The sequence below is a fragment of the Tamandua tetradactyla genome, chromosome 7 (genome assembly GCF_023851605.1).
Source record: "Tamandua tetradactyla isolate mTamTet1 chromosome 7, mTamTet1.pri, whole genome shotgun sequence".
Lineage (NCBI taxonomy): Eukaryota > Metazoa > Chordata > Mammalia > Pilosa > Myrmecophagidae > Tamandua > Tamandua tetradactyla.
Window position 1 is genome coordinate 133,336,342 of NC_135333.1, and position 19,893 is coordinate 133,356,234.

Sequence of the window (19,893 nt, forward strand, 5' to 3'; positions counted from 1 at the left end):
GATTCTAGTTTAACTTGGACACTTACTATCTGTGTGACCTTGACAACTTATCATTCTGCCCCTCCCCCCCAAAAAAACCTATAAAGTGAGGTGACATAGATAATCTTCATGTTTCTACCATTCTAAAGAAATAATAAGGCTGTTTCTCCAATTGCATAGAGAAGTTTAATAATGATGATTGAGCCAAGTTGGATAATGCAGTGAAAAGCTAGCCTTGATATTTCTTGATATAATCTGTTAAAAAAAAAGTATATGATTGTATTCCATCTCTCTTCTGCAGGTCTTCATGATATTCTGTAATTGTCCATCCCACTTGCTTGTTCAAAGCTAATCTGAAATCAGTTTAGTTAACACTGGAGCTGTGATTTTGTGCTGGACACCATGGTATACAGTGAGAATACCCAGATCAATAGGTTTGACTTCTTGGTGCTCACCATTGAGTCAGGGAATAAAAGCATGAAAACAAATAAATCGCAAATATAGTTTGAAAAGTAGGATTTTCAAGGAGAATTGTGGGAAAATGTTGGGATAGGAAGCTCCAGGAACCAGTGGGATAAGTAAAACAAGATAAGTACATAGAAGATGCAGATGTAGCATACAGGAAAAAAATATAGGACTTTTTTTTTTTCTCCATAGCTATTTTGGATTCTACAAATAGAAAAATGTTGGGGAGGAGGGAGGACTAGGTAGCATTAGATAAGTTAAAAACAATAATTCCTAAATGTATTTACCTCTTTACTACTGAATCAAATATGTCTCCTCATAATATCAGTTGCCTTAAATTACAATTAAATGTGTTATGCCATGGGAAGTTAAAAAGAAAGCTCAGAATGTTTGCTTTCTTTTTGTAGGTTAATGACTTTATTTTTAAGTGTTCTCAAACATCACCATTACACCTCTCATCACAGCAATTGTCACTTCTGTCATTGAACAAAGAAAATCATTATAAACCAAATCTATAGCATAGAATATATTCAAGTTATTTTTAGAATTTAGAAAATAGGGAGAAACAAGTTTTCTTAGGAATATTGGTATGTCTTGGCGTAATTAGTTTTTATGAAATATCTTATAGTAAAAAAGGTTAACGTTTGTTCACCTGGTGATCTGTAGCAATCTTGAGCTCAAATCAAGGAATTGGAAAATGCTTTAAACTCCTGGTGTTAAATCTAGCACTGACTATGAAAGTTGTGTTGTTGTCTCATGGGGAATGGTGGTAGTTTGGAGGAGTTTCTTATACAGATTTGACCCAACTTAATTTATTTTGTTTGAAATTAGATTTCATATTGTTGAAGTTTGCATTTTGCTTTCTTTGAATAGGTGTATTAACACAAAGCACTGTGATTTTAATGGGCATCCTCCTTATTGCAGGAAAAAATTTGGCTTCTGAAAAAGAAAAAAAAATGGACTGGCAATTCAGCAACATCACACATCTCTTTCATCATTTCAGGAGTACTAAGCTTCAGTTCAGTGATTCCAGAGATATTTTCTGGCAAATATGTAAAAACATGCCCATAAGTACTGGATATAAAAGCTGGACTATACACTCATAACTGTTTGTACAATCTTATGGTCCATTTATCATTGAGTTCCTTAAAATTGTGCGTATAGTTAAAGATTATTGGAATAAATGAAAATTGAAAAAAGAAGATATTTGAGGGAAGATGCATCTTAGAGACATCTAAAAAATGCTGCTCTATGAATTTCACCTATGAAGTGAGCATACTTCTTGCCCGTAAAATAGAAGCTATGGAGTTGTGAAAGATGGCGTCTTAGTGAGATGTGGAATTTAGTTCGTCCTCCAGAGCAACTAGTAAATAGTCAGGAACAGTACAGAACAACTCGGGGCCTACATCAGCACCCAGACACAAAGTGTACACCAGTCTAGACAAGCTGGACCAGATGAGACCCCACACAGAACTGTAAGTCCCCCAAGACACAGAGGCTGGCACCCCTCCCACATGGGTGTGGCAGACTGGTTCCCCAAGGAATAAGGAAACAGACTTTACTATCAGCAAGGGCTTAGCTCAATCAAGCTCCATTTGCAGAATTAACAAATTCTGACTCCTGAAAATAGACCCCCAGCACAGAGAAACCTGAAGTAATCATTAAAGGTACTAGGAGTTCTTGCCCTGGCAGAGTGGATGCAGGGCTGATGGAAAAAAAATTTAAAGCAAGGTTTTTGAGTCAGACAGCACAAAATACTGCAAAAGGGCTGGACCCAGGGTTCCAGGAATATGGTGGAATAGGGTAGGTAAAGTTCACCCCTGCTCAAAGAAACAGCTAGAGAAGGGATGGGAAGGCGAATGAGATGGCGATTCAAGGGTATAAATGACCCAGAAAGTCTTCTACACGACATAGGGAGGCCCTGATTAGAAAAGCTGAAGAATTGAAACGCAGAGAACCAGAGACCATCCAACCGGTGCAAACAGCCTAACGCACTCCTTTTCAAACGGAAGCCTGGAGCCCTCAGGAGTACACAGATGGGAAGACCAGAACTAGGAACCCTCTACCTCTGTGCCGCCTGTGCTGCACCCTGGTCCTGCAGTCTAAATTTAGTCTGCCTGAGCTGCACTACATACCCATGACCCTGCACCTCTAAACTCCACAAGCCGCACCCCTGCTCAAAGGCACCAGCATAGTGTCCCCAACCTGTGCCTATACCTGCACTGCAATTCATCACTGCATGGTTGTGCCCCACCCCACCTGCATCCTGCTCCACGTCCATCCCACAAATACAAAGCTTTAGACTACTGAAGGAAATCAATTTACAAAGTAAACCAATCAAGATATTTACATGCCACAAAGACATCAGAAAATCACTAAGCACATCAAGATGAAGACAGATATAGCCCAGCCTAATGAACAAATTAAAACACTGGAGGAAACACAGACTTTGGAACAACTAATCAAAGATGTTCATGTAACTCTACTAGATAAAATAAGCGGGATGGCTAATGACATAAAGGAGATCAAGAAGACACTAGAAGAGCATAAAAAGGAATTTGTGGGAATAAATATAAAAATAGCAGATCTACAGAGAATAAAGATGCTATAGACCAAATCAAAAATGTGCTAGAGACACAACAGCAGGTTTGAAGAGGCAGAAGAAAGAATAAGTGAACTAGAGGACAGTACAACTGATTCCAAATATTCAAAAATGCAAATGACAAAAAAGATGGAAAAATTTGAATTGGATCTCAGGGAAAGAATGGACAAAACAAAGCACACAAATGTAAGAATTATTGGTGTCCCAGAAGCAGCAGAAAAGAGTAAAGGGCTAGGAAGGTTAGTTGAAAATATAATGGGGGGAAACTTCCCAACCCTTATAAAGGACATAAATACGCAGATTAAAGAAGCCCAATGAACTTCAAATGGAATAAATCCAAATAGGCCTTCCCCAAGACACATATTAATCAGTCTGTCAAAATGTTGAAGAGAAGCAGAAAATCCTGAAAGTGACAAGAGAAAAACAGTTTACTAGATACAGGGGAAACTACATAAGACTGAGTTCAGACTACTCAACTGGCACTATGGAGGTGAAGAGATTTGAGTTCCTGAAAGAGAAAGACTTCCAGCCAAATTGTCCTACAAAATGAGGGAGAGATTAAAATTTTCATTAAAAAATCCTGAAAGAATTTGTCAACAACAGACCGGGCCTCAAGAAATACTAAAGGGAATTCTGCCAGTTGAAAAAAAAGACAGGACAGGGAGGTCTAGAGGAGGGCACAGAATTGAAGAATACCAGTAAGGGTAACTTAAAGAATAAAAAGAGGTAATAGAATATATAGATCTGACAAACAAAATCCAAAGGATAAGTTGGTGGATTCAAGAAATACCTTTTCAGTTAAAACTTTGAATGTCAATGGACTAAATTTACCAATCAAGAGATACAGATTGGCAAAATAGATTAAGAAATATAATCCAACTATATGCTGCTTACAACAGACTGATTTCAGACATAAGGATAAAAATAGATTGAAAGTAAAAGAATGGAAAAAGATGTTCCACGCAAGTTGTAACCAAAAGAAAGCGGGAGTAGCTATACTACTATCAGACAGAGTAGACTTTAAGTGTAAAGACATCATAAGAGGCAAAGAAGGACACTATATATTAATAAAAGGGACAATTCACCAAGAAGAAATAACAATCATAAATGTTTATACTCCCAATCAAGGAGCTCCAAAGTACATGAGACAGACATTGGTAAAACTGAAGGAAGTGATAGATGTTTCAACAATAATAGTAGGAGACTTCAATACACCACTCTCCTCTATAGGTAGAACAACCAGACAGGAGATCAACAAGGAAATAGAGAAGTTAAACAACTTGATATATGAATTAGACCTAACAGACATATATAGGTTGTTATACCCCAAAACACCAGGATATACATTCTTCTCTAGTGCTCATGGAATGTTCTCCAGGACAGATCATATTCTGGGGCACAAAGCAGGTCTTTTTAAATTTAAAAACATTGAAAAATTATTCAAAGCACCTTCTTTGATCACAAGGGAATGAAGCTTGATATCAATAACCACCAAAAAATGAGAACTTTTACAAATATAGAGAGATTAAAGAACACACTCTTAAACAAGCAGTGGGTCTAAGAAGAAATGCCTAGAGAAATCAATAGCTATCTGGAGACAAATGAAAATGAGAATACAATATATCAGAACTTATGGGATGCAGAAGAGGCTGTGCTGAGAGGGATATTTATTGCCCTAAATACTATATTAAAAAATAAAAAAGAACAAACATCAAGAACTTAACTGCTCCCAACCAGGGCCATCAGCCAATCCTGAAGAACACCTATATAGGGCAATATATAGGACTCTGCAAGGGTTCCGTGCACTGGGGTAATTTACCAGAGGCCTGCAGCCTCCAAATGGGTCCCTGGACCACATAGGTCCTGGGATGCAGAGGGACCAGCCTTTCCAGAATATCAGCTTGTTCCATCTCCCTAACCCTTATTGTTGAGAGCCCTTCCAACATGAGAGGGTTAGAGTGGGCATAACCCAAATATCCCTAGAGAGTGGGAGAAGGATCAAAGGTGGTGGTGGAGTTATACAGAGAAGGTAGGGTTTAGCAAATTAGTGTGATTGCTGAATCATTGTGTTGGTGTTTCTTTTGGTCTCCCGTTTGTCTTGGAACAGCTAGAAGTAAAGGCCTAGAATTCGGGAATTGTGGCCCATGCCAAACTCTGAAGTCTGTTCTATAACTAATTGTTGTGCTGTGCTTTGAAATGTATTGCTTTTTTGTGTATATGTTAGTTTTCACACACAGAGACACAAAAAGTCGATTGTGATGATAAAAAAAGTTATCACTTCTAGCCTCCAATGTTTCTGGAGCAGCTAGAAAGAAAAATCTGAGATGATGGTATGGTAGCCCATGACAAACTCTGGGATCTGTCCTGTAACTACTTGTTGAAGAGTGCTTTTTAAACTATTGCTTTTTCTTTCTTTGCTTTGTATTATACAATAAATTAAGTTAAAATAAATAGATAAATATGGTCTTTTAAAAAAAAAAGGCAGTTGGCAAGAGCATAAGTGACTTCCTGGCCCTTGTGTCACAGCTAAAGCAGCATGCTCTAGTAGTCACCAGTCCCAGTGGAGTCTAATTCTAATTCTACACCTTCCTGATTGAAGTAGAGTTGGAAGCTCCTTTGGCTGTCCAGAAGCTCTGTGGTGTCATTCTAAGAGTCATTCCTGGAGGGCCAGCCAAAACCTGATCCTCGTGCTCCCATCATTGCAATTATTTTGTAAGCATCCTATACTCTGAATTAAATCCCTTTCTGCTTTAAAAATAAATAAATAAATAGAAACTGTGCCTTCCAGACTAACCACCTGTCCAGGGAAATTAGACTGAGATGAAGAAAATAGGAGATTCATTTTTTATGCTTTAGTACAGTGATTAACTGTCCAAATTATGTACTGAAAATTCAGGCTTCCTCAAGAGGTAAGGGACTGTTAAAAAGTTAACAGCCAAAAATGGATTGTGTTTTAGAAAAAATCATACTGGAAGACTCCAGAGTGTTTTAGGGCCATGCCCAGTGGCTCTCAAGACAAGAGAAAGCGTGCTGAGAAAGAGATTTTTAAGTTCAGATATGTTCTAGAAAACCATTGGAAGGTCTAATGATGTCTCCTGAAACAGAAAACTTTAATGTGTATTTTATGAATCTGAGGAAAAGGTTATTCTTAAAAATAATTGCACCTTTGCGAAATACACTGTTGTTCAGCGCTGACTTTTTTTTTTTAACCAGGTTGAAAAAGTTAAGCATGAGTCGTATATTAAGGATTTCCATTTTTGCTTAGTATTTTTTTTAAAGTCGCATTCTAACCCAAGACTGTGTATCTCTCCTTTCTGTTTTGGTTCTTGTGGCTGCTCTGCCCAAGGTTGGCCTTCATTCTACGATGTCATCATTTCGGAGGCAATCACACTCACAGATGACTTTTCCTATGGGATGCACAGGGTGGAAACAAGCTGCTCACAGGTTAGTTAAACCCTCCTGAGAACTCAACACATTGCTTACCCTGAACTGCAAACACTTTCAAGACTCCTGGTTTTGCTGAGTACCGCAACTAAGGCCAAGTGATCGTTCCACAAGAGGGACAAATATACTGAAGTCCATATAAAGTCCTAATGACATTTCAGTCTTTTTAAGTGTTTATTAAATCCAATTAAATTCAGTCACTGGCTTTAGTACCATTAAACAAAATTGATAGGAAAAAGCATCTTCAGCTGATTCAGTACAGTGGGGAATGGATTATTCTTGGGGGCCTGTGAAGATTTTGTTTGTGGCCCCAGATAACCTGATGTTTCGATAATTCCCCCTCCCTGCAGTCCTGGGCATCCACGGTTCCATCATAATGCCTCTAACCACAGTGATCAAAACACAGCTAATGAAGACCCTAGAAACAGCTTTCCTTGGGTGGGTGTGCAGAAGGAAAGAGAGGATGTTAGAAGGAGAAGTGCAGAGGTAGGCTCTATGAAGATAAAGTGGGAATATGTGATAAATAAGGTAATTCCTTCTCTACATCTCCTAGTGAATATAGACCTCTCCTTATTTCCAAGGGTGTTCCAATTAGTTCAATCCAGTCTGCTGTAATTAAATTAGTGCTGGCTTTAAGGGAGAAAATGAGCATGCGTTGAGGAGGCAAGTCTCAATCAAGAGACTTGAATCTGTGGCTATTTTGTACTGAAAACCAGAGACATGGCCAGAACCTTGTACACAGAATAAGAACAACTACACATTCTCTAATAGGTAAACCAGTTCTTCTAATCCACTTTAAATAAGTGAAATGTAAAGTCTGAGTATTGTGACTTGAAATTCACTGATACTACAGAGTATTTCGTTGGGGGATGTCTGTTACACCAATCAGAGGTAAAGATCAAAATCAGGCAGATATAATAGCAAAGTAATTGCCACATTGTCCTCCCTTTGCATTCTTCCCCTAGTCCTTGATCTGTTTTTTTAAACACCCTTTATCAGCCACAAGATTGTTAGGGAGTAGGTGGCATATTTCCTTCCAAATAGGGAGGGAGATTGGTTTGAACCTAACCGTCAGTCTTAATGAATCTCTTTTTCCTTTTTTTTAAAATAAGGCTGGTAAGTTTATTGTCTTCCAAGTATAAGGACTATTCTCAGCCTTGAAAAGCAAAATTCATGTTTTATCTAAATCATCTTTTCAGGCCATTCTTGTTTCTCAGAAATGAGTGTCTGGGCATGATGATAGAATTTTTTGATGATAGGCCTCACCCCAGAAGTTCTAATTTCATTGGTCTGGGGTGTGGCCTAAGCATCAGCATTTTCTAAAAGCTCCTTTCGTTGATGCTCATAATAATTTGTAAGGTAGATGCTATTATTCTCCTTCATTTTATTTGAGGAAACTGAGGCATAAAAAGATCAATTAACTTTTGTAAGTTTATGTAGGTTACTAGTGGCAGAGCTGAGATTTGAATTCAAGCTCCAGAGCTTTTCATGGTATAGGTAGGTAGGTAGGTAGATAGATAAGTAGACAGACAGACAGACAGACAGACAGACAGACAGACAGATAGATAGATAGATAGCTACATCATAAAGAGTCACATTAAAATGAAAAAATAAATTCCATGATCCCTCAGCATTTAGTATAATGCAATTCAGTTTTGTATTCAATTGATTTAAATTGATGTTTTTATAACTGCCACAGAAAGAAATTGAGCTTATCTACTCAGGAATCAAAAATATTTGACAAAAAGGTAACTGTGGGTAGGATGCTACATAGAAATTTGTAACTCAGGTACAATGTTAGAAACCTCTTTTAAGGCTAACAGTTTTTATGTGTGTATGTGTTTAAGTTATCTTAAAGGGTATTATATGCCTTCTACTCTCCTTTCTGCTAAGAACTTACTTTCAAACATTTAATCCTATGAAAGTCAAATTAAAAAGGCACAGAAAAATGAGGTAAATATATTAACTTTCCCTAAGACCCTACTCTGATTTCTTTGTGACCAATTCTTATAATTCACAGCTAGAATAAACCTTCTTTCTCTGTCACCAGCCATAGAGATAACATCAGTAGTAGTCCAGAAAAGACCATTTTTGAGGGAGCCCTACAGTGACCAAAGAAAAATGAGAATGACAAACTATGCCAAAATTAGGCAACATTCATAAAAGATGTCAAACTAAACCAAGTAATGCTCTTGGTCCTTTGGTTAAATGCCCTGTTTACTGTTACAGTTCTTTGGATCCTTTCCTAACGATTGTGTGAGAAACTAACACTGGCTTATTCCTTTTTTACTTGTTTTCCCACCATCTTTTTACTTCTCATATTTAGAAAGTGTTTGGCACTTTCACTTTAAACTTAAAGGGAAAAGGAAGAGAAATTACCTTTTCACTAAGGGAAGTATGAAAATATATGCTTTGTGAAGTAAGTTCTGTGCCAACTGTAGGAAGTCTTGGGCTCCTGCCGGAAAGAATTAGACATTTGCCAACCTCTTTCCTATGTGGATGGAGCAGGGAACATCTATCACACAAGTACAGTAACAGCTTACTAAATTAAAGTGTGGTGGCTATCTTTGATTTTCTTTGTCTTTTAATTTGTATTTCACACATGTTTATTTAAAATTTTTTTTTGTTTTTTTCTCATGTATACTATTTACCTTGATTTGGGAAAATAACTGACTTAATGTTTTCCTTACTAGAATATCCATTTATGCTTTACCCTGCAGTTTCTCATTCTTAGCACTATTTCCCTATTATCAGTTTATTTTCTTTTACCTTACATTCTTTCTGTCTATAATATAGTCTCTTCTATTCCAGCAAGTTTACCTATCCTTTTTTTTAATTTTTAGGGTTGTTTTTTTATGGGATGGTGACAATGTGTTGGCCACTTCTCTGATTTGTTTCTCCTCTTTCTAAAATTCTTGTATTTTGAAGTCACGTAGCTTGTCTTTCCTCTGGACTGAATTGCATCAATGTGGTTTGTGTTGTGAAGACTCTTAAATACTTTTAGTATTTCATAGACATTCCCATTTGCATGAACTATGCAGTGTACTTCTTTTCTCATAGTAAAGATGGTGTATCTAAACATGGAGACCCTTTCACTGCTAGCTTTAGCAGATGAATTCAGCTTCCATGGACAAAACAGTAGATATGATCTGCTCACCTAGCAATATTTCACTGGTCTATTGGTCCCTAATATTTAGGATTCTTCTTTTTCTTTTTCTTTTTTTTTTTTCTTCTACAGTTACGGTGTGGACTGCTCCGTCCAGTGAATTAGGCCTCAAAGTTGGGTAGGAATTGTAAGCAAAATGGAAGTCAGTAACTTACCATCTCTTTACAATACTTCGTAGGTTTTCCATGTATCCAGTGGCTTCTTGGCTATTAGTGTTTTAGTAAAATCTTATTGAGAAAATTAAAATTGATACGGTCGTAGCACCACTTTATAGAGAAATATTGCACTTAGATCCTTTTAAAGAATTGTTGTGTAAGAAAGCTGCAATATTGCCTGATCTTTAAGTTAACAGCCAGAAAACAGGCAAAGGGGGTAGAGAGTACTCATTTTCTTCATTTTGATTGCTGCTTGTGGAAGAAATAGGTTACCCTGTTACATTCTGATTTTGTCACAATCATATATATGTGTATATATTGCTCTTATATGTAATATATATTGCTCTTCTACCTACTGAATTGAGGAATTATAAACAAGTTTTCTCTTCTAAAGAGATTATCTTAAATTTGCCCACTTTAGTGAGCATGCATATCTCCCCTTAATGCAGCAATTTCCTGACAATTTTCCATTATAAAGAATTTTACTTAATTTATGGGTTTTTTTAGCAAATGATAAAATACATTGCTTTTATGACTATTGTGAATAATTTTTTTACCAGTTCCTCCCTAATCCTCCAACCTGAGGATTTGTCAGGAGTTAAATGCAAAGGGGTAAGACTTGTTAGGTTTAAGTTGCAATTTAGTGAATTAAGTCCTTCCTGGAAATACTTGAGGAATTCTCCCTTCTTCCGATCAAAATTCTACATCTGGAGCAAATGGGGGAGCCAATAAATCACTTAACTTTTTATAATAATCTTTAAGGAAGCCATCAGATGCCTGAGTTTAACCAAGTTGGAGTCTATATATGACTGCTGCTATTTACTGAGTAAGTTTATGAGAGAGTCCCTTAAGTTTGTTTTAGATCATTATTAAATTTGTTTCAAGTCAACTAAATAAGGAGAAATGTAAATATATACCAATATAAAGTATTTTTTAAAGTTAAGAGTTTTTGGTAATTCCCCAAACCTTATTAATCATTTGCAGATGACAACTCATATATTGCTGATGATTAAAGATACCCATATGTTACAAGAGGGCTTCAGACTCACAGCCCATCTCTCTTTTTCTTGATCTTTCAGTAAAATCATAATGCTAAACTGGTGACTTCACAATCATTTCCTTGGCAAGAGATTAATATCGCAAGGCAGAGGAAAAGAGCCTCTACTTTCACACAAGTGTCTTCAATAACAGTGGGAGAAAACAGAATGTAACTGGCAAAGTAAACTGCTTTTCTTCTTAAAACTGTTTTCTCTTTCCCTTCCTGCCCTATGTGCCCAAGTGTAAAAGCCCTCCGTTGAAAGGGCTTCATCTTGTAGATTGAACATTTACGAGAAAGTGACAATGATAAAGTCCAAAACATCCTAGGAATAGCTGGGGGAAAACCTTCTAGGACAGTTGGAAATACATCATTGCAAAAATATGTAACTGTGTTGAATACACTATTTGTGTTTCTTATGCATACAATTGAGAATTGCAGTCAGATTTTAAGGAATTATGTTAAATTTGATGCTCAATCACTTTTTTTTCCTCCACAGGAGTCCACTCCCCTGGTCTCTGCAAGTTCTTTAGTTGCCAGCTTTTCTGAGTGTGAGGCTAAGGTGATAAAGGATTCCTGGGGGAATTTGTAAATTTTCTTTTGGACCATTCTTTCATGCTTCTTTAGGGATGAGGGTTAGAATATTCAGTTATAATTTGTATTTTACCTGTAAAATAAAGTAATAACCATTTAAAGACGACTTGCAAAATGCACACCAAAGATTCTACCCTTAATAAATCATTTAGCAGAAGGTTTCAGAAATTTCTGCATTGGGCAACCAGTTTGTTTCAGTTACATCCAGGTGTGCTGAGAAATTCCAGCACATTGCAAGTTGGCTGGGGCCAGGGAGGCAGAGCTCGAAGGCAGCTAAAGAAACAATGCATCACTGACAGTTCCATTCATCATCCCAGCTTTCCGCCAGGGGTAGAAGCTGGAAAGAATGGACTCCATGTGCGTTCCCCTCAGGGAGGAGTCTTCAGGGCCTCTGTGCTCTTAAAAGACCCCGTATGGTCTTTCATGGGAGACTGAGTATACTAGAGAAGAAGCACAAATGGTGCTGTGTGGCTCAGATTCCCATAGACAAATGGCCTTGCAGATTTGCAGGCAGTGGGGTGGGAATGTATATGGTGGCACAGATATAAATTAACACCTTTCTATGCTTTGAACTGTTGATCCTCTTTCAGTAATCTAAGCCTGGTGTGAACCTTCAGAACACTTTGTGGCAGGCAAAATGAAGTTATCACTATCTTTTTGGGGCACACATCTTTTCTCAGGATTTCCTTACCCCATACCCCATATATATATTTATTTTTTCCACCACCCTTTTTCTTTTGCCTTTTTCTAAATAAGGGCACATTTACAATCAACATTTTCTTTTTTGTTTAACAAGAACTCTAGTTCCAGGTTAGCAAATGAAACTACAGGCTAAAAACCAGCTCAATTCAACAGATTAAATTACTGTAATTAGGATTAAAAAAAAATTATTTGAGAAATGAAGGCCATGTAATTACAGGCACAATTCGTTTTATTGCACTTTGCTTTTTTGCGCTTCACAGATTATACCATTTTTTATAAATTGAATGTTCATGGCAACCCTGTGTAGAGCGAGTCTATTGTTGTCATTTTTCCAACAATGTGCTCATTCCATGTCTTCCTGTCACATTTTAATTAAAGTATGTACATTGTTTTTTTAGACATAAAGCTGTTGAACACTTAACTACAGTATAGTGTAAACAAAACTCTTATAGGCACTGGGAAATAAAAAAATTCATGTTACTTACTTTATTAAAGTGGTCTGGAACTGAACCTGCACTATCTCCAAGGGGTGCCTATACTCCTAACTGACTTCAAGTATATCCTTATTATGCTTTATTTTTGGAGAACTATAGATAGAACTGTGTTCTAAATATGTGCAAGAGTTGGTTAATAAAGTCAGTATCATTTATACTGCCTAGATAACTATATTCTTGTTTTTAAAAAAACAAAACATCTATCTGAGCCCTTTATATTAAAACTTCACCTCTCAGATGCTAAGTGATCAAAGTACTGGAGCTGCATGTGAGATCAATAATTGCACACACATACTGGTCACTGAAAGTACTAGTTCCTGTTGGCCTTCACACTGACTGTTTTGGCAGGCAAAAATGAGTGTTTTCCTATGTCCATTGGGTAAGTATATGTATTTTTTACTGGTGTATCTTAGCTGCTGATGCCTGAAAATTTGGCCCAAATTGTTTATAGAAAGGAAAAGCAGTCTGAGCTGTCAACCTTCATATTACCCAAACCTGCATAGAATGTGGTAAAATAATGCAAGGTTTGTTTTTTAGGTCTGTTTCATATTTTCCAGGTAATAGATCAAATCAGTTCAGGGTTCATTTTCAGTTCTTTAATAAACTGACACAGTATGTTGGCAATAAAATAAAAATTCACTTTTAACATGGATGTGCCTATAATCAAAGTTGCTATTTGTGCCATCCATTAATAACTAGGGAAGCTTTGAGAACTGAATTTAGCACTTTCAGTGGGGAAACTGAGGTTCCAGTTCTTCTAGTTGTAGTGGCACCCTTGCTCACTTCTTTCTCATCATCTCCATTTAATATCTTTATCCTCATTCCTTTGTTAATTCCTGATTTATAACTGTTTTATATACCAATGTGCACAGCAGGAAAAATGTGTAAATCATAATATTTTCTCTTCTAGTCTTCCCTAATTCTTGACTTCCCTCTGCCAGGAATGCTCTCTACCTGATATTTGTGCAGTCCCACACTTCATTTAACCTTCCTCTCCTTTTTCTCCTTAGCTTCTATTTCTACCTAACATACTGTGCATTCACTTATTTTCTTGTGTATCATCTGTCTCTCCCACTAGAATGTAAGCTCTATGAGACCAAGGATTGTTGATGGTATCTACATATTCTTAAAACAGTACCTGGCACGTAGCAAGCTCTCCATAAATATTTTTTAAGCATATAACTGGAAGTCATGTACCCCCGACTCTGGTTTCTTTGTTACAATGTAAATAATGTGTTTCTGCAACCTGTTTGAGTATGGTGCACGAAAGTCTTCATTTCCTTCACCCCTGACCTGTTGAGAGAGGGTAGGAGAGTGGTAAATTTGACAATGCTGTTGTCTCCTGGAGCCATACCCCCACCTCGGAGTTGTTAGTGCAGGCCTTTATTCAGTAAGCCTGCCTTTTTTGGAAACCTTCTTTGGGCTGGATTTCTCCTAAACACCCTCATAGCCATTCCTCCTTCTGCCTCTGTCTGAACTATGAGCTGCTTCTCTTCCTCAGCCTTTTGGATAATCGGTAGCATAGAGTTTAGCTAGTCAGATTATTCTCTCTCCACATATTTTAGTTCATTTGAGTAAGGAAGTCAGCGTGGCACTCCACCTGTTGGAAGCCAGAAAAAACTATTGTGTGGGCTAGAGACTTTTCCATTTGCTACACTTTGCAACCCTGGTGACTGTGACATAAATCTGTTGAGCCTTGCCATTGCTTTGCTGGGTTCCAAGAACATCCAGTGTTTGTCTGATGTTAAGTTTTACTGCCCATGAAAGCAAACATCACCTCCGTTATGGCCAATTAAGGAGTATCTTTTACAGTGGACTTCTGCATATCTGAAACCCACCCATCCAAAGCCAAAAGTAATGCCGCTGGGGGTGGGGTGAGATTTTTATTCTGCCATGTTTCTTACAAGGGGAGATCAAGGGTCAACTCAGTTTGTAAAATGACTGAAGCCATTTTTCTGCTGCTGAGAGACTTAACAGATTAAAAAAAATACAGAGCCTCTGAAATGATTTCTGATATGCACAACTCTAGTGTTTTTTTTTCTCGGCATGTGGTGCAAAGCCTGCCAGGAACCATTCTTGCAGCTATTGACAGGCGGATTAGAAATCATCCACGATGGTTTCCATCATTTCTCTATGGGCTGGTCATCCATTTAAATTGCTTAATGTGAGTTTCTCTCAAAGCTTGCTTTGTGCATGCTTTCCCCTTACATTTCACTCTTCTCTTTCAGTGTGGTGCTCACCTTGGGCACATTTTTGATGATGGACCTCGTCCAACCGGCAAAAGATACTGCATAAATTCAGCCTCCTTGTCTTTCACACCTGCAGATAGCAGCGTTGCCGAAGGAGGCAGTGGGGTCGACGGCCCATCCCAGGCAGACAAAACTGAGCTGTAGGATGGAGAGGAACGGGAATAAAATGTTCTTAATGCACAGGTTATAAAAAATAAGTCAAAATTGTCAATCTTATTAGATATATTTTTTAAAAAAATATATAAAGGCAGTGTTATGCTATTGATATTTTTTCTTCTTTGCTTAAACAGAGGCCCTGGCTGCCAGTGTATTTTGCTATTGACTTGATAAGAACTGTTTCTATAAAGCTTTAGTGAATGGAGATAACTTTGTGAAACTTATTCACACGCCACTTAAGTAACACTTGGCGTTATTTTCTTCAAGTCATATTGCTGCTTTTAAAATTTTCCACCCCCTTATTTAAGAGTCAAAGGGTGCTTGGTCTTCAAATGTGAAAACAGAGATGTCCCATGCGATGTAGAGATCAAGGCTCCGGAGACCTTTCTATAGATCTACCTGAGATAAGGGTGAAGTGATATCTTACAAGAATTTTCAGCTTTGTGGAAAGTTTGAGCTAAGGTCCTTTAGTCTCACTAAACGGGTGTGAAAGTCTAAAGTCTTTCCTTATGTTAAATTGTTGCCAGATCTCAGGGGCAAACTGAGTGTTGTGGCAGAGAAGTAAACATTACCTCACGGTTAGGTCTTTATTTTATTTTATTTTCCATTGAAAACATTGGAATGTAAGACAACTGTAAATGTTGAGCCCCATTTTGCCCGAAGTTCTCAAAGAACACCTGCCATTGCCTTTTTATAGGTCCTTCCTTCCACACCTAATACCAGCTGCAGCTGGAAGGGCATTTTGGCAAATTTCACTGTGTGAAATAAAATATTAGGGGCAAGACACTTCATCAAGGCTGCAGAAATGAGAGAAAGCAGGGAGGACCAAGGAGGAAGTCCTGGCGCTGAAAAAGCCAGCACTGGGCAGGAAAGCTGAGAAGATACTGCAAGTAACAAACAGAGCCCTTATGCACAGTTTCAGGTGCCCTCTAGAAAGATGTTAGGAATTAAAATTGAAATAGCCAGGAGCTCAAATCCCACCCTTGACACTAATCTGCTATGTAACAAGAGACAAGCCATTTAGCCTCTCTGTGCCTGTTTTTCCATGTATAAAATGGGACGCATAATATTTGTAAAATGTCTTGACACTGTCAGGGCAAAATTACTATATTGCTGTATGATTAGGTTCAGTACTGTAAAGTTAAATTGATCTGGTTCTAATTGCCGTAAAGGCTGCAAAAAAACCCAGGCATTTGAAATAAAAAGAGCAGAGAGGAGGTTGATTTAGCTGATTGGTATGGAAATATTTGGGCCAAGAGCCAGAAATTTTTCATTGTAGCAATATGGCTGGTTTTACTCTGAGAATCTCTGCTCAGTTGTTTAATAACATTTACTCTGGTAGATGTTATTAAACATTGTGCACAGTAAGGTTTTCACAGGTATGAGCCATGGTAATACTGATGTAGCTAGGTATGCAGGTATGGTTTGTGATTGATAAATATTGTCTGCAGCCTTGAATGCTATTCCTGAAATGTATTTTTTCTAAAATATCATTTTTTAAAACCTTTGACAGCTTATGAAACTGACATCTTTCCTTTTGAACACCAAGACAAAAACAAGAAAAAAGGACACTTGCCAATTTTAAAGAAAAAAGGAGAAATAAAAATGAAAATTTTAACAAATCAAAATGTCACCGTGGTCACATCTACATTCTCCCATGTCTAAAAGTACCTCCCAGTGAGGCCCTGACATCGTGATTCCTCTTCATTGTGACATATGCTGTAACTTCACAATTCCATATAAGTTCACGTTCTCCCTCTTTCAGCTCCTAGTTGTTTCTCCTCAGGCTGTGGGATCACACTGAAATTCCCAGGTGTTACTGCCTTCTAGAAGTGAGATGCAAAATTTAAGACCAGACTAAGCCATAGAGGCCTCAATGTCCAGACCATCCCAAAGCCTTTCCTGACTTGCATAGGCACATGGAGGGAGGTCCAACGTTTCCCAGCCACCCAAACATCCTCATGTGGGGGTGGCTAAAAAAGGTGAGTCTCCTAGAGCATTGCTGCTACAGTGTACAGTCAGGGGCCCACACAGTGCTTCTCACACTGACTAGCTATGCATGGCAACCTTCCCTGAGGTCTGCTGGACAAGAGCCATAGAAGGAGGGTAGACAAGGAAGACAAATGAGGAGCTTCTTTCCTCTCTCCAGACACCCTGGATTGCCGTTGCTTCTTTATTCTTTGTGGCTTAGCATTTTCTTCAAAAAAAAAAAAAAAAAACTGCTTTTCTAATCCTTAATCTTTGGTTCAAGAAAAGACAGTTTTTCTTCTACCACATTTTCCAGCATTAAATTTAAGAAAAATTCAACATCTATTGAAAAAAGGTAAAGTGAATGCATGTGGTTTAATTCCAGATTGCTTTTGGGTTTAAGTGGTATCCAATTTCAGTATATTTCTGTCTTATGTTAAAGAAATATATTACTAAAACATCAGTGAGCAATAATGTCAGCTGTCGAGCACTAGATTTATTTTTGCAGGATATGGAGGGCAATGAACTGAGTCAATATGGTGAGGTGTATGTGATCTGTGGGAGTTATACCATTTAACGTAGGAAATTCACAGGACTTTCCCTCTCTGCACTCCAGGCCTGTACAAGGCAAGATAGATTCCTTATTGTCCCATTAGAAGGTGCAAGATTTCTGCTGGTTTTTATTGCATACATAATATAGTCATGCAGAAAAGAAAGCCAGCATATATATTGCTTTAGAAAACATTTTCACTTTTCACGTCTTAGATACACTTAAATTCTTAATGCAAATGAAGTAACAGTTTGAAAACCTCTCCATACTAATTGTATTGAAAATGCCTTGCTTTAAATATGAAAAATGACAAAAAGGATTGTCATTTATTTTAAAAGTCAAATAATATTTTTGCCTTAGATAGCTTTGTAATATTTTTCTCCAAACAATTCAAAAATTTTGAAAAATAACGTGAACTTTTCATTAAAAACCCTTTTCCTATGTTTATTGTATACAGAAATATGCAATAAAGTTTCTTTATAAAAATGTTTTCTTCTTTGATTCCTAAAGACTCCTCTTATTTCTACATAGCTTCATGAATTATCCATTGGAATTTGCCATAGACTTCTCTGTTTACCTCCTTACCCAGCTGACATATCTATGTTTTGTATAGAGGGTGACTTGCCCTTTTATCTGATGTGGCCTTTGGAAGTAGGGGTCTGGCAGGTGGTAGGGTGAGGCCCAACTTTCCATACCCCAGGCCCGAGAAAGGCCTCCAGGGATCCAAAAGATTGAAGGGAAGGGAAATGTTTGCAGAAAAATTAAGTTTCCTTTATTTTTATATATTTTATAAAGAAACTCCTAGATACCTAGGCTTCAGTAAAAAATTTGTCAGGAAACTTACAAGGACTGGTCTCTAGTGAAACATATTAGAAGTTCCCCATTGCTCCCACATGAAATCACTCTTAAAAGTCACTTCTTTATAAAAGTTTCTGTATGATATTTGTTGTTGAGATTTTTTTGTTTTGTTTTGTTTTGTTGATTTGCTTATTTGGGGGAGGATAATGGGGTGAAGACAACTTTTGTTTTTCAGCCGATTTGTTTAAGTCATATTCCTAGAATCCTAAAACTTGCAGGCCAGCACTTCCATGTAGTGCACTTTGTATTGCTCTTCTCAAAGAGTGATCTCCAGACTGCAACATAAGCATCACCTGGGAACCTGTAAGAAATGGCTAGTTTTCAGACTCTGTCCCAAACTGAGTCAGAAATACTTTAGGGGGGGTCCAGTAATCGGTGTTTTAACAAGCTCTCCATGTGAAACTGATGCAACTGCAAATTTGAAAAACATAGCCTTGGAACTTATAGTGAGAAAACTTCCATTTTTATTTTAAAAGCTTTTCTATCTGACCCTCAAAAATGGCTTGTTTTGTAATCACTGATTTTCTTTTTTACAGGGATGGGTCAAACAGTTTTTCCAATGTATCACACCTTTCAACTATTCTTGTTCTTCACTGCCCATTTATCTCATTCTGGAAAACTGACCTGTCCTTCTCAACTGGCACCATCTCAACTCCTATTTACATTTTTTGATTGAACCTGAGCTTTCTGGGGGTACTCACCAGTGCCTCTCTAGAACTGCAGGACAGTTATGGCAGGGTTTGCTGCAGTAACTTCAAAAACTAGAGAGCAAATCTTGGTGTCTACATTTACATATGATCTTTCCAATCTCTTATATTTCACTGTACATATACCTTTCATGATTGTCATCATGGTTTTTTGTTTGTTTGTTTGCTTGTTTTGTTTTTTTACCTTTCAAGAGATTGTAAAATGGTACTGTGTATTCAAATCATGACTTACATTTTGGTCTGTGCTCACTGGAGCACTGCTATCAATGCCCAGATTTTAACAACGAAATGGCTTCTAGAGAGTGCTGATGAACCAAAAAAAAAAAGTTGAGTTAAAAATTGTCCTTAGGATAGATTTACAAGCACCCCTTACAGACCAGAGTTCATTGCACACCACACAACTGATTGAAATTTCATCAGTTTGTTGTGGGACTTGAAAATGCCACTTGTTATGGAGCAATATTCTGGCAGGGACTTCTCCCATCCACCTTCTTCCGGAGGCTGGCATGGTTCTGGGCCAGACTTGAGAAGATAGACCTGAGGATGATTGCTGCACACCACCAAATGGCAGCACCTGGAAATCTATCATGCGAGCAAGGGGCTTATTCTGGAATCATCATGGGATAAGATGATAATGACCGAGATTGGGGAACCACGTCAAATCCTCAGGGATTTCCCTATTTTTAGGTTTATTACAGAATCACACTAACTTCTCAGCTTGTTGATGCCGGGGAGCCTCATTCTTTAAAATTTTCAATTATTTAATTC

The 19,893-nt window shown here is 37.6% G+C and overlaps 1 protein-coding gene across 14 annotated transcripts in view; it reads left to right on the forward strand.

Moving 5' to 3' along the window:
- Positions 1–19,893, forward strand: part of MSRB3 (methionine sulfoxide reductase B3) — a 259,546-nt gene that overhangs the window by 192,268 nt on the left and 47,385 nt on the right. For 5 of the 14 annotated variants that reach the window (XM_077111325.1, XM_077111326.1, XM_077111327.1 and 2 more), the window contains 2 exons: positions 6,393–6,490; positions 14,866–18,046. In XM_077111325.1, the coding sequence (XP_076967440.1) occupies positions 6,393–6,490; positions 14,866–15,030 (263 nt within the window). In that variant the 3' untranslated portion in view covers positions 15,031–18,046. The other 9 variants (XR_013155778.1, XR_013155777.1, XR_013155779.1 and 6 more) reach the window with 9 other exon arrangements.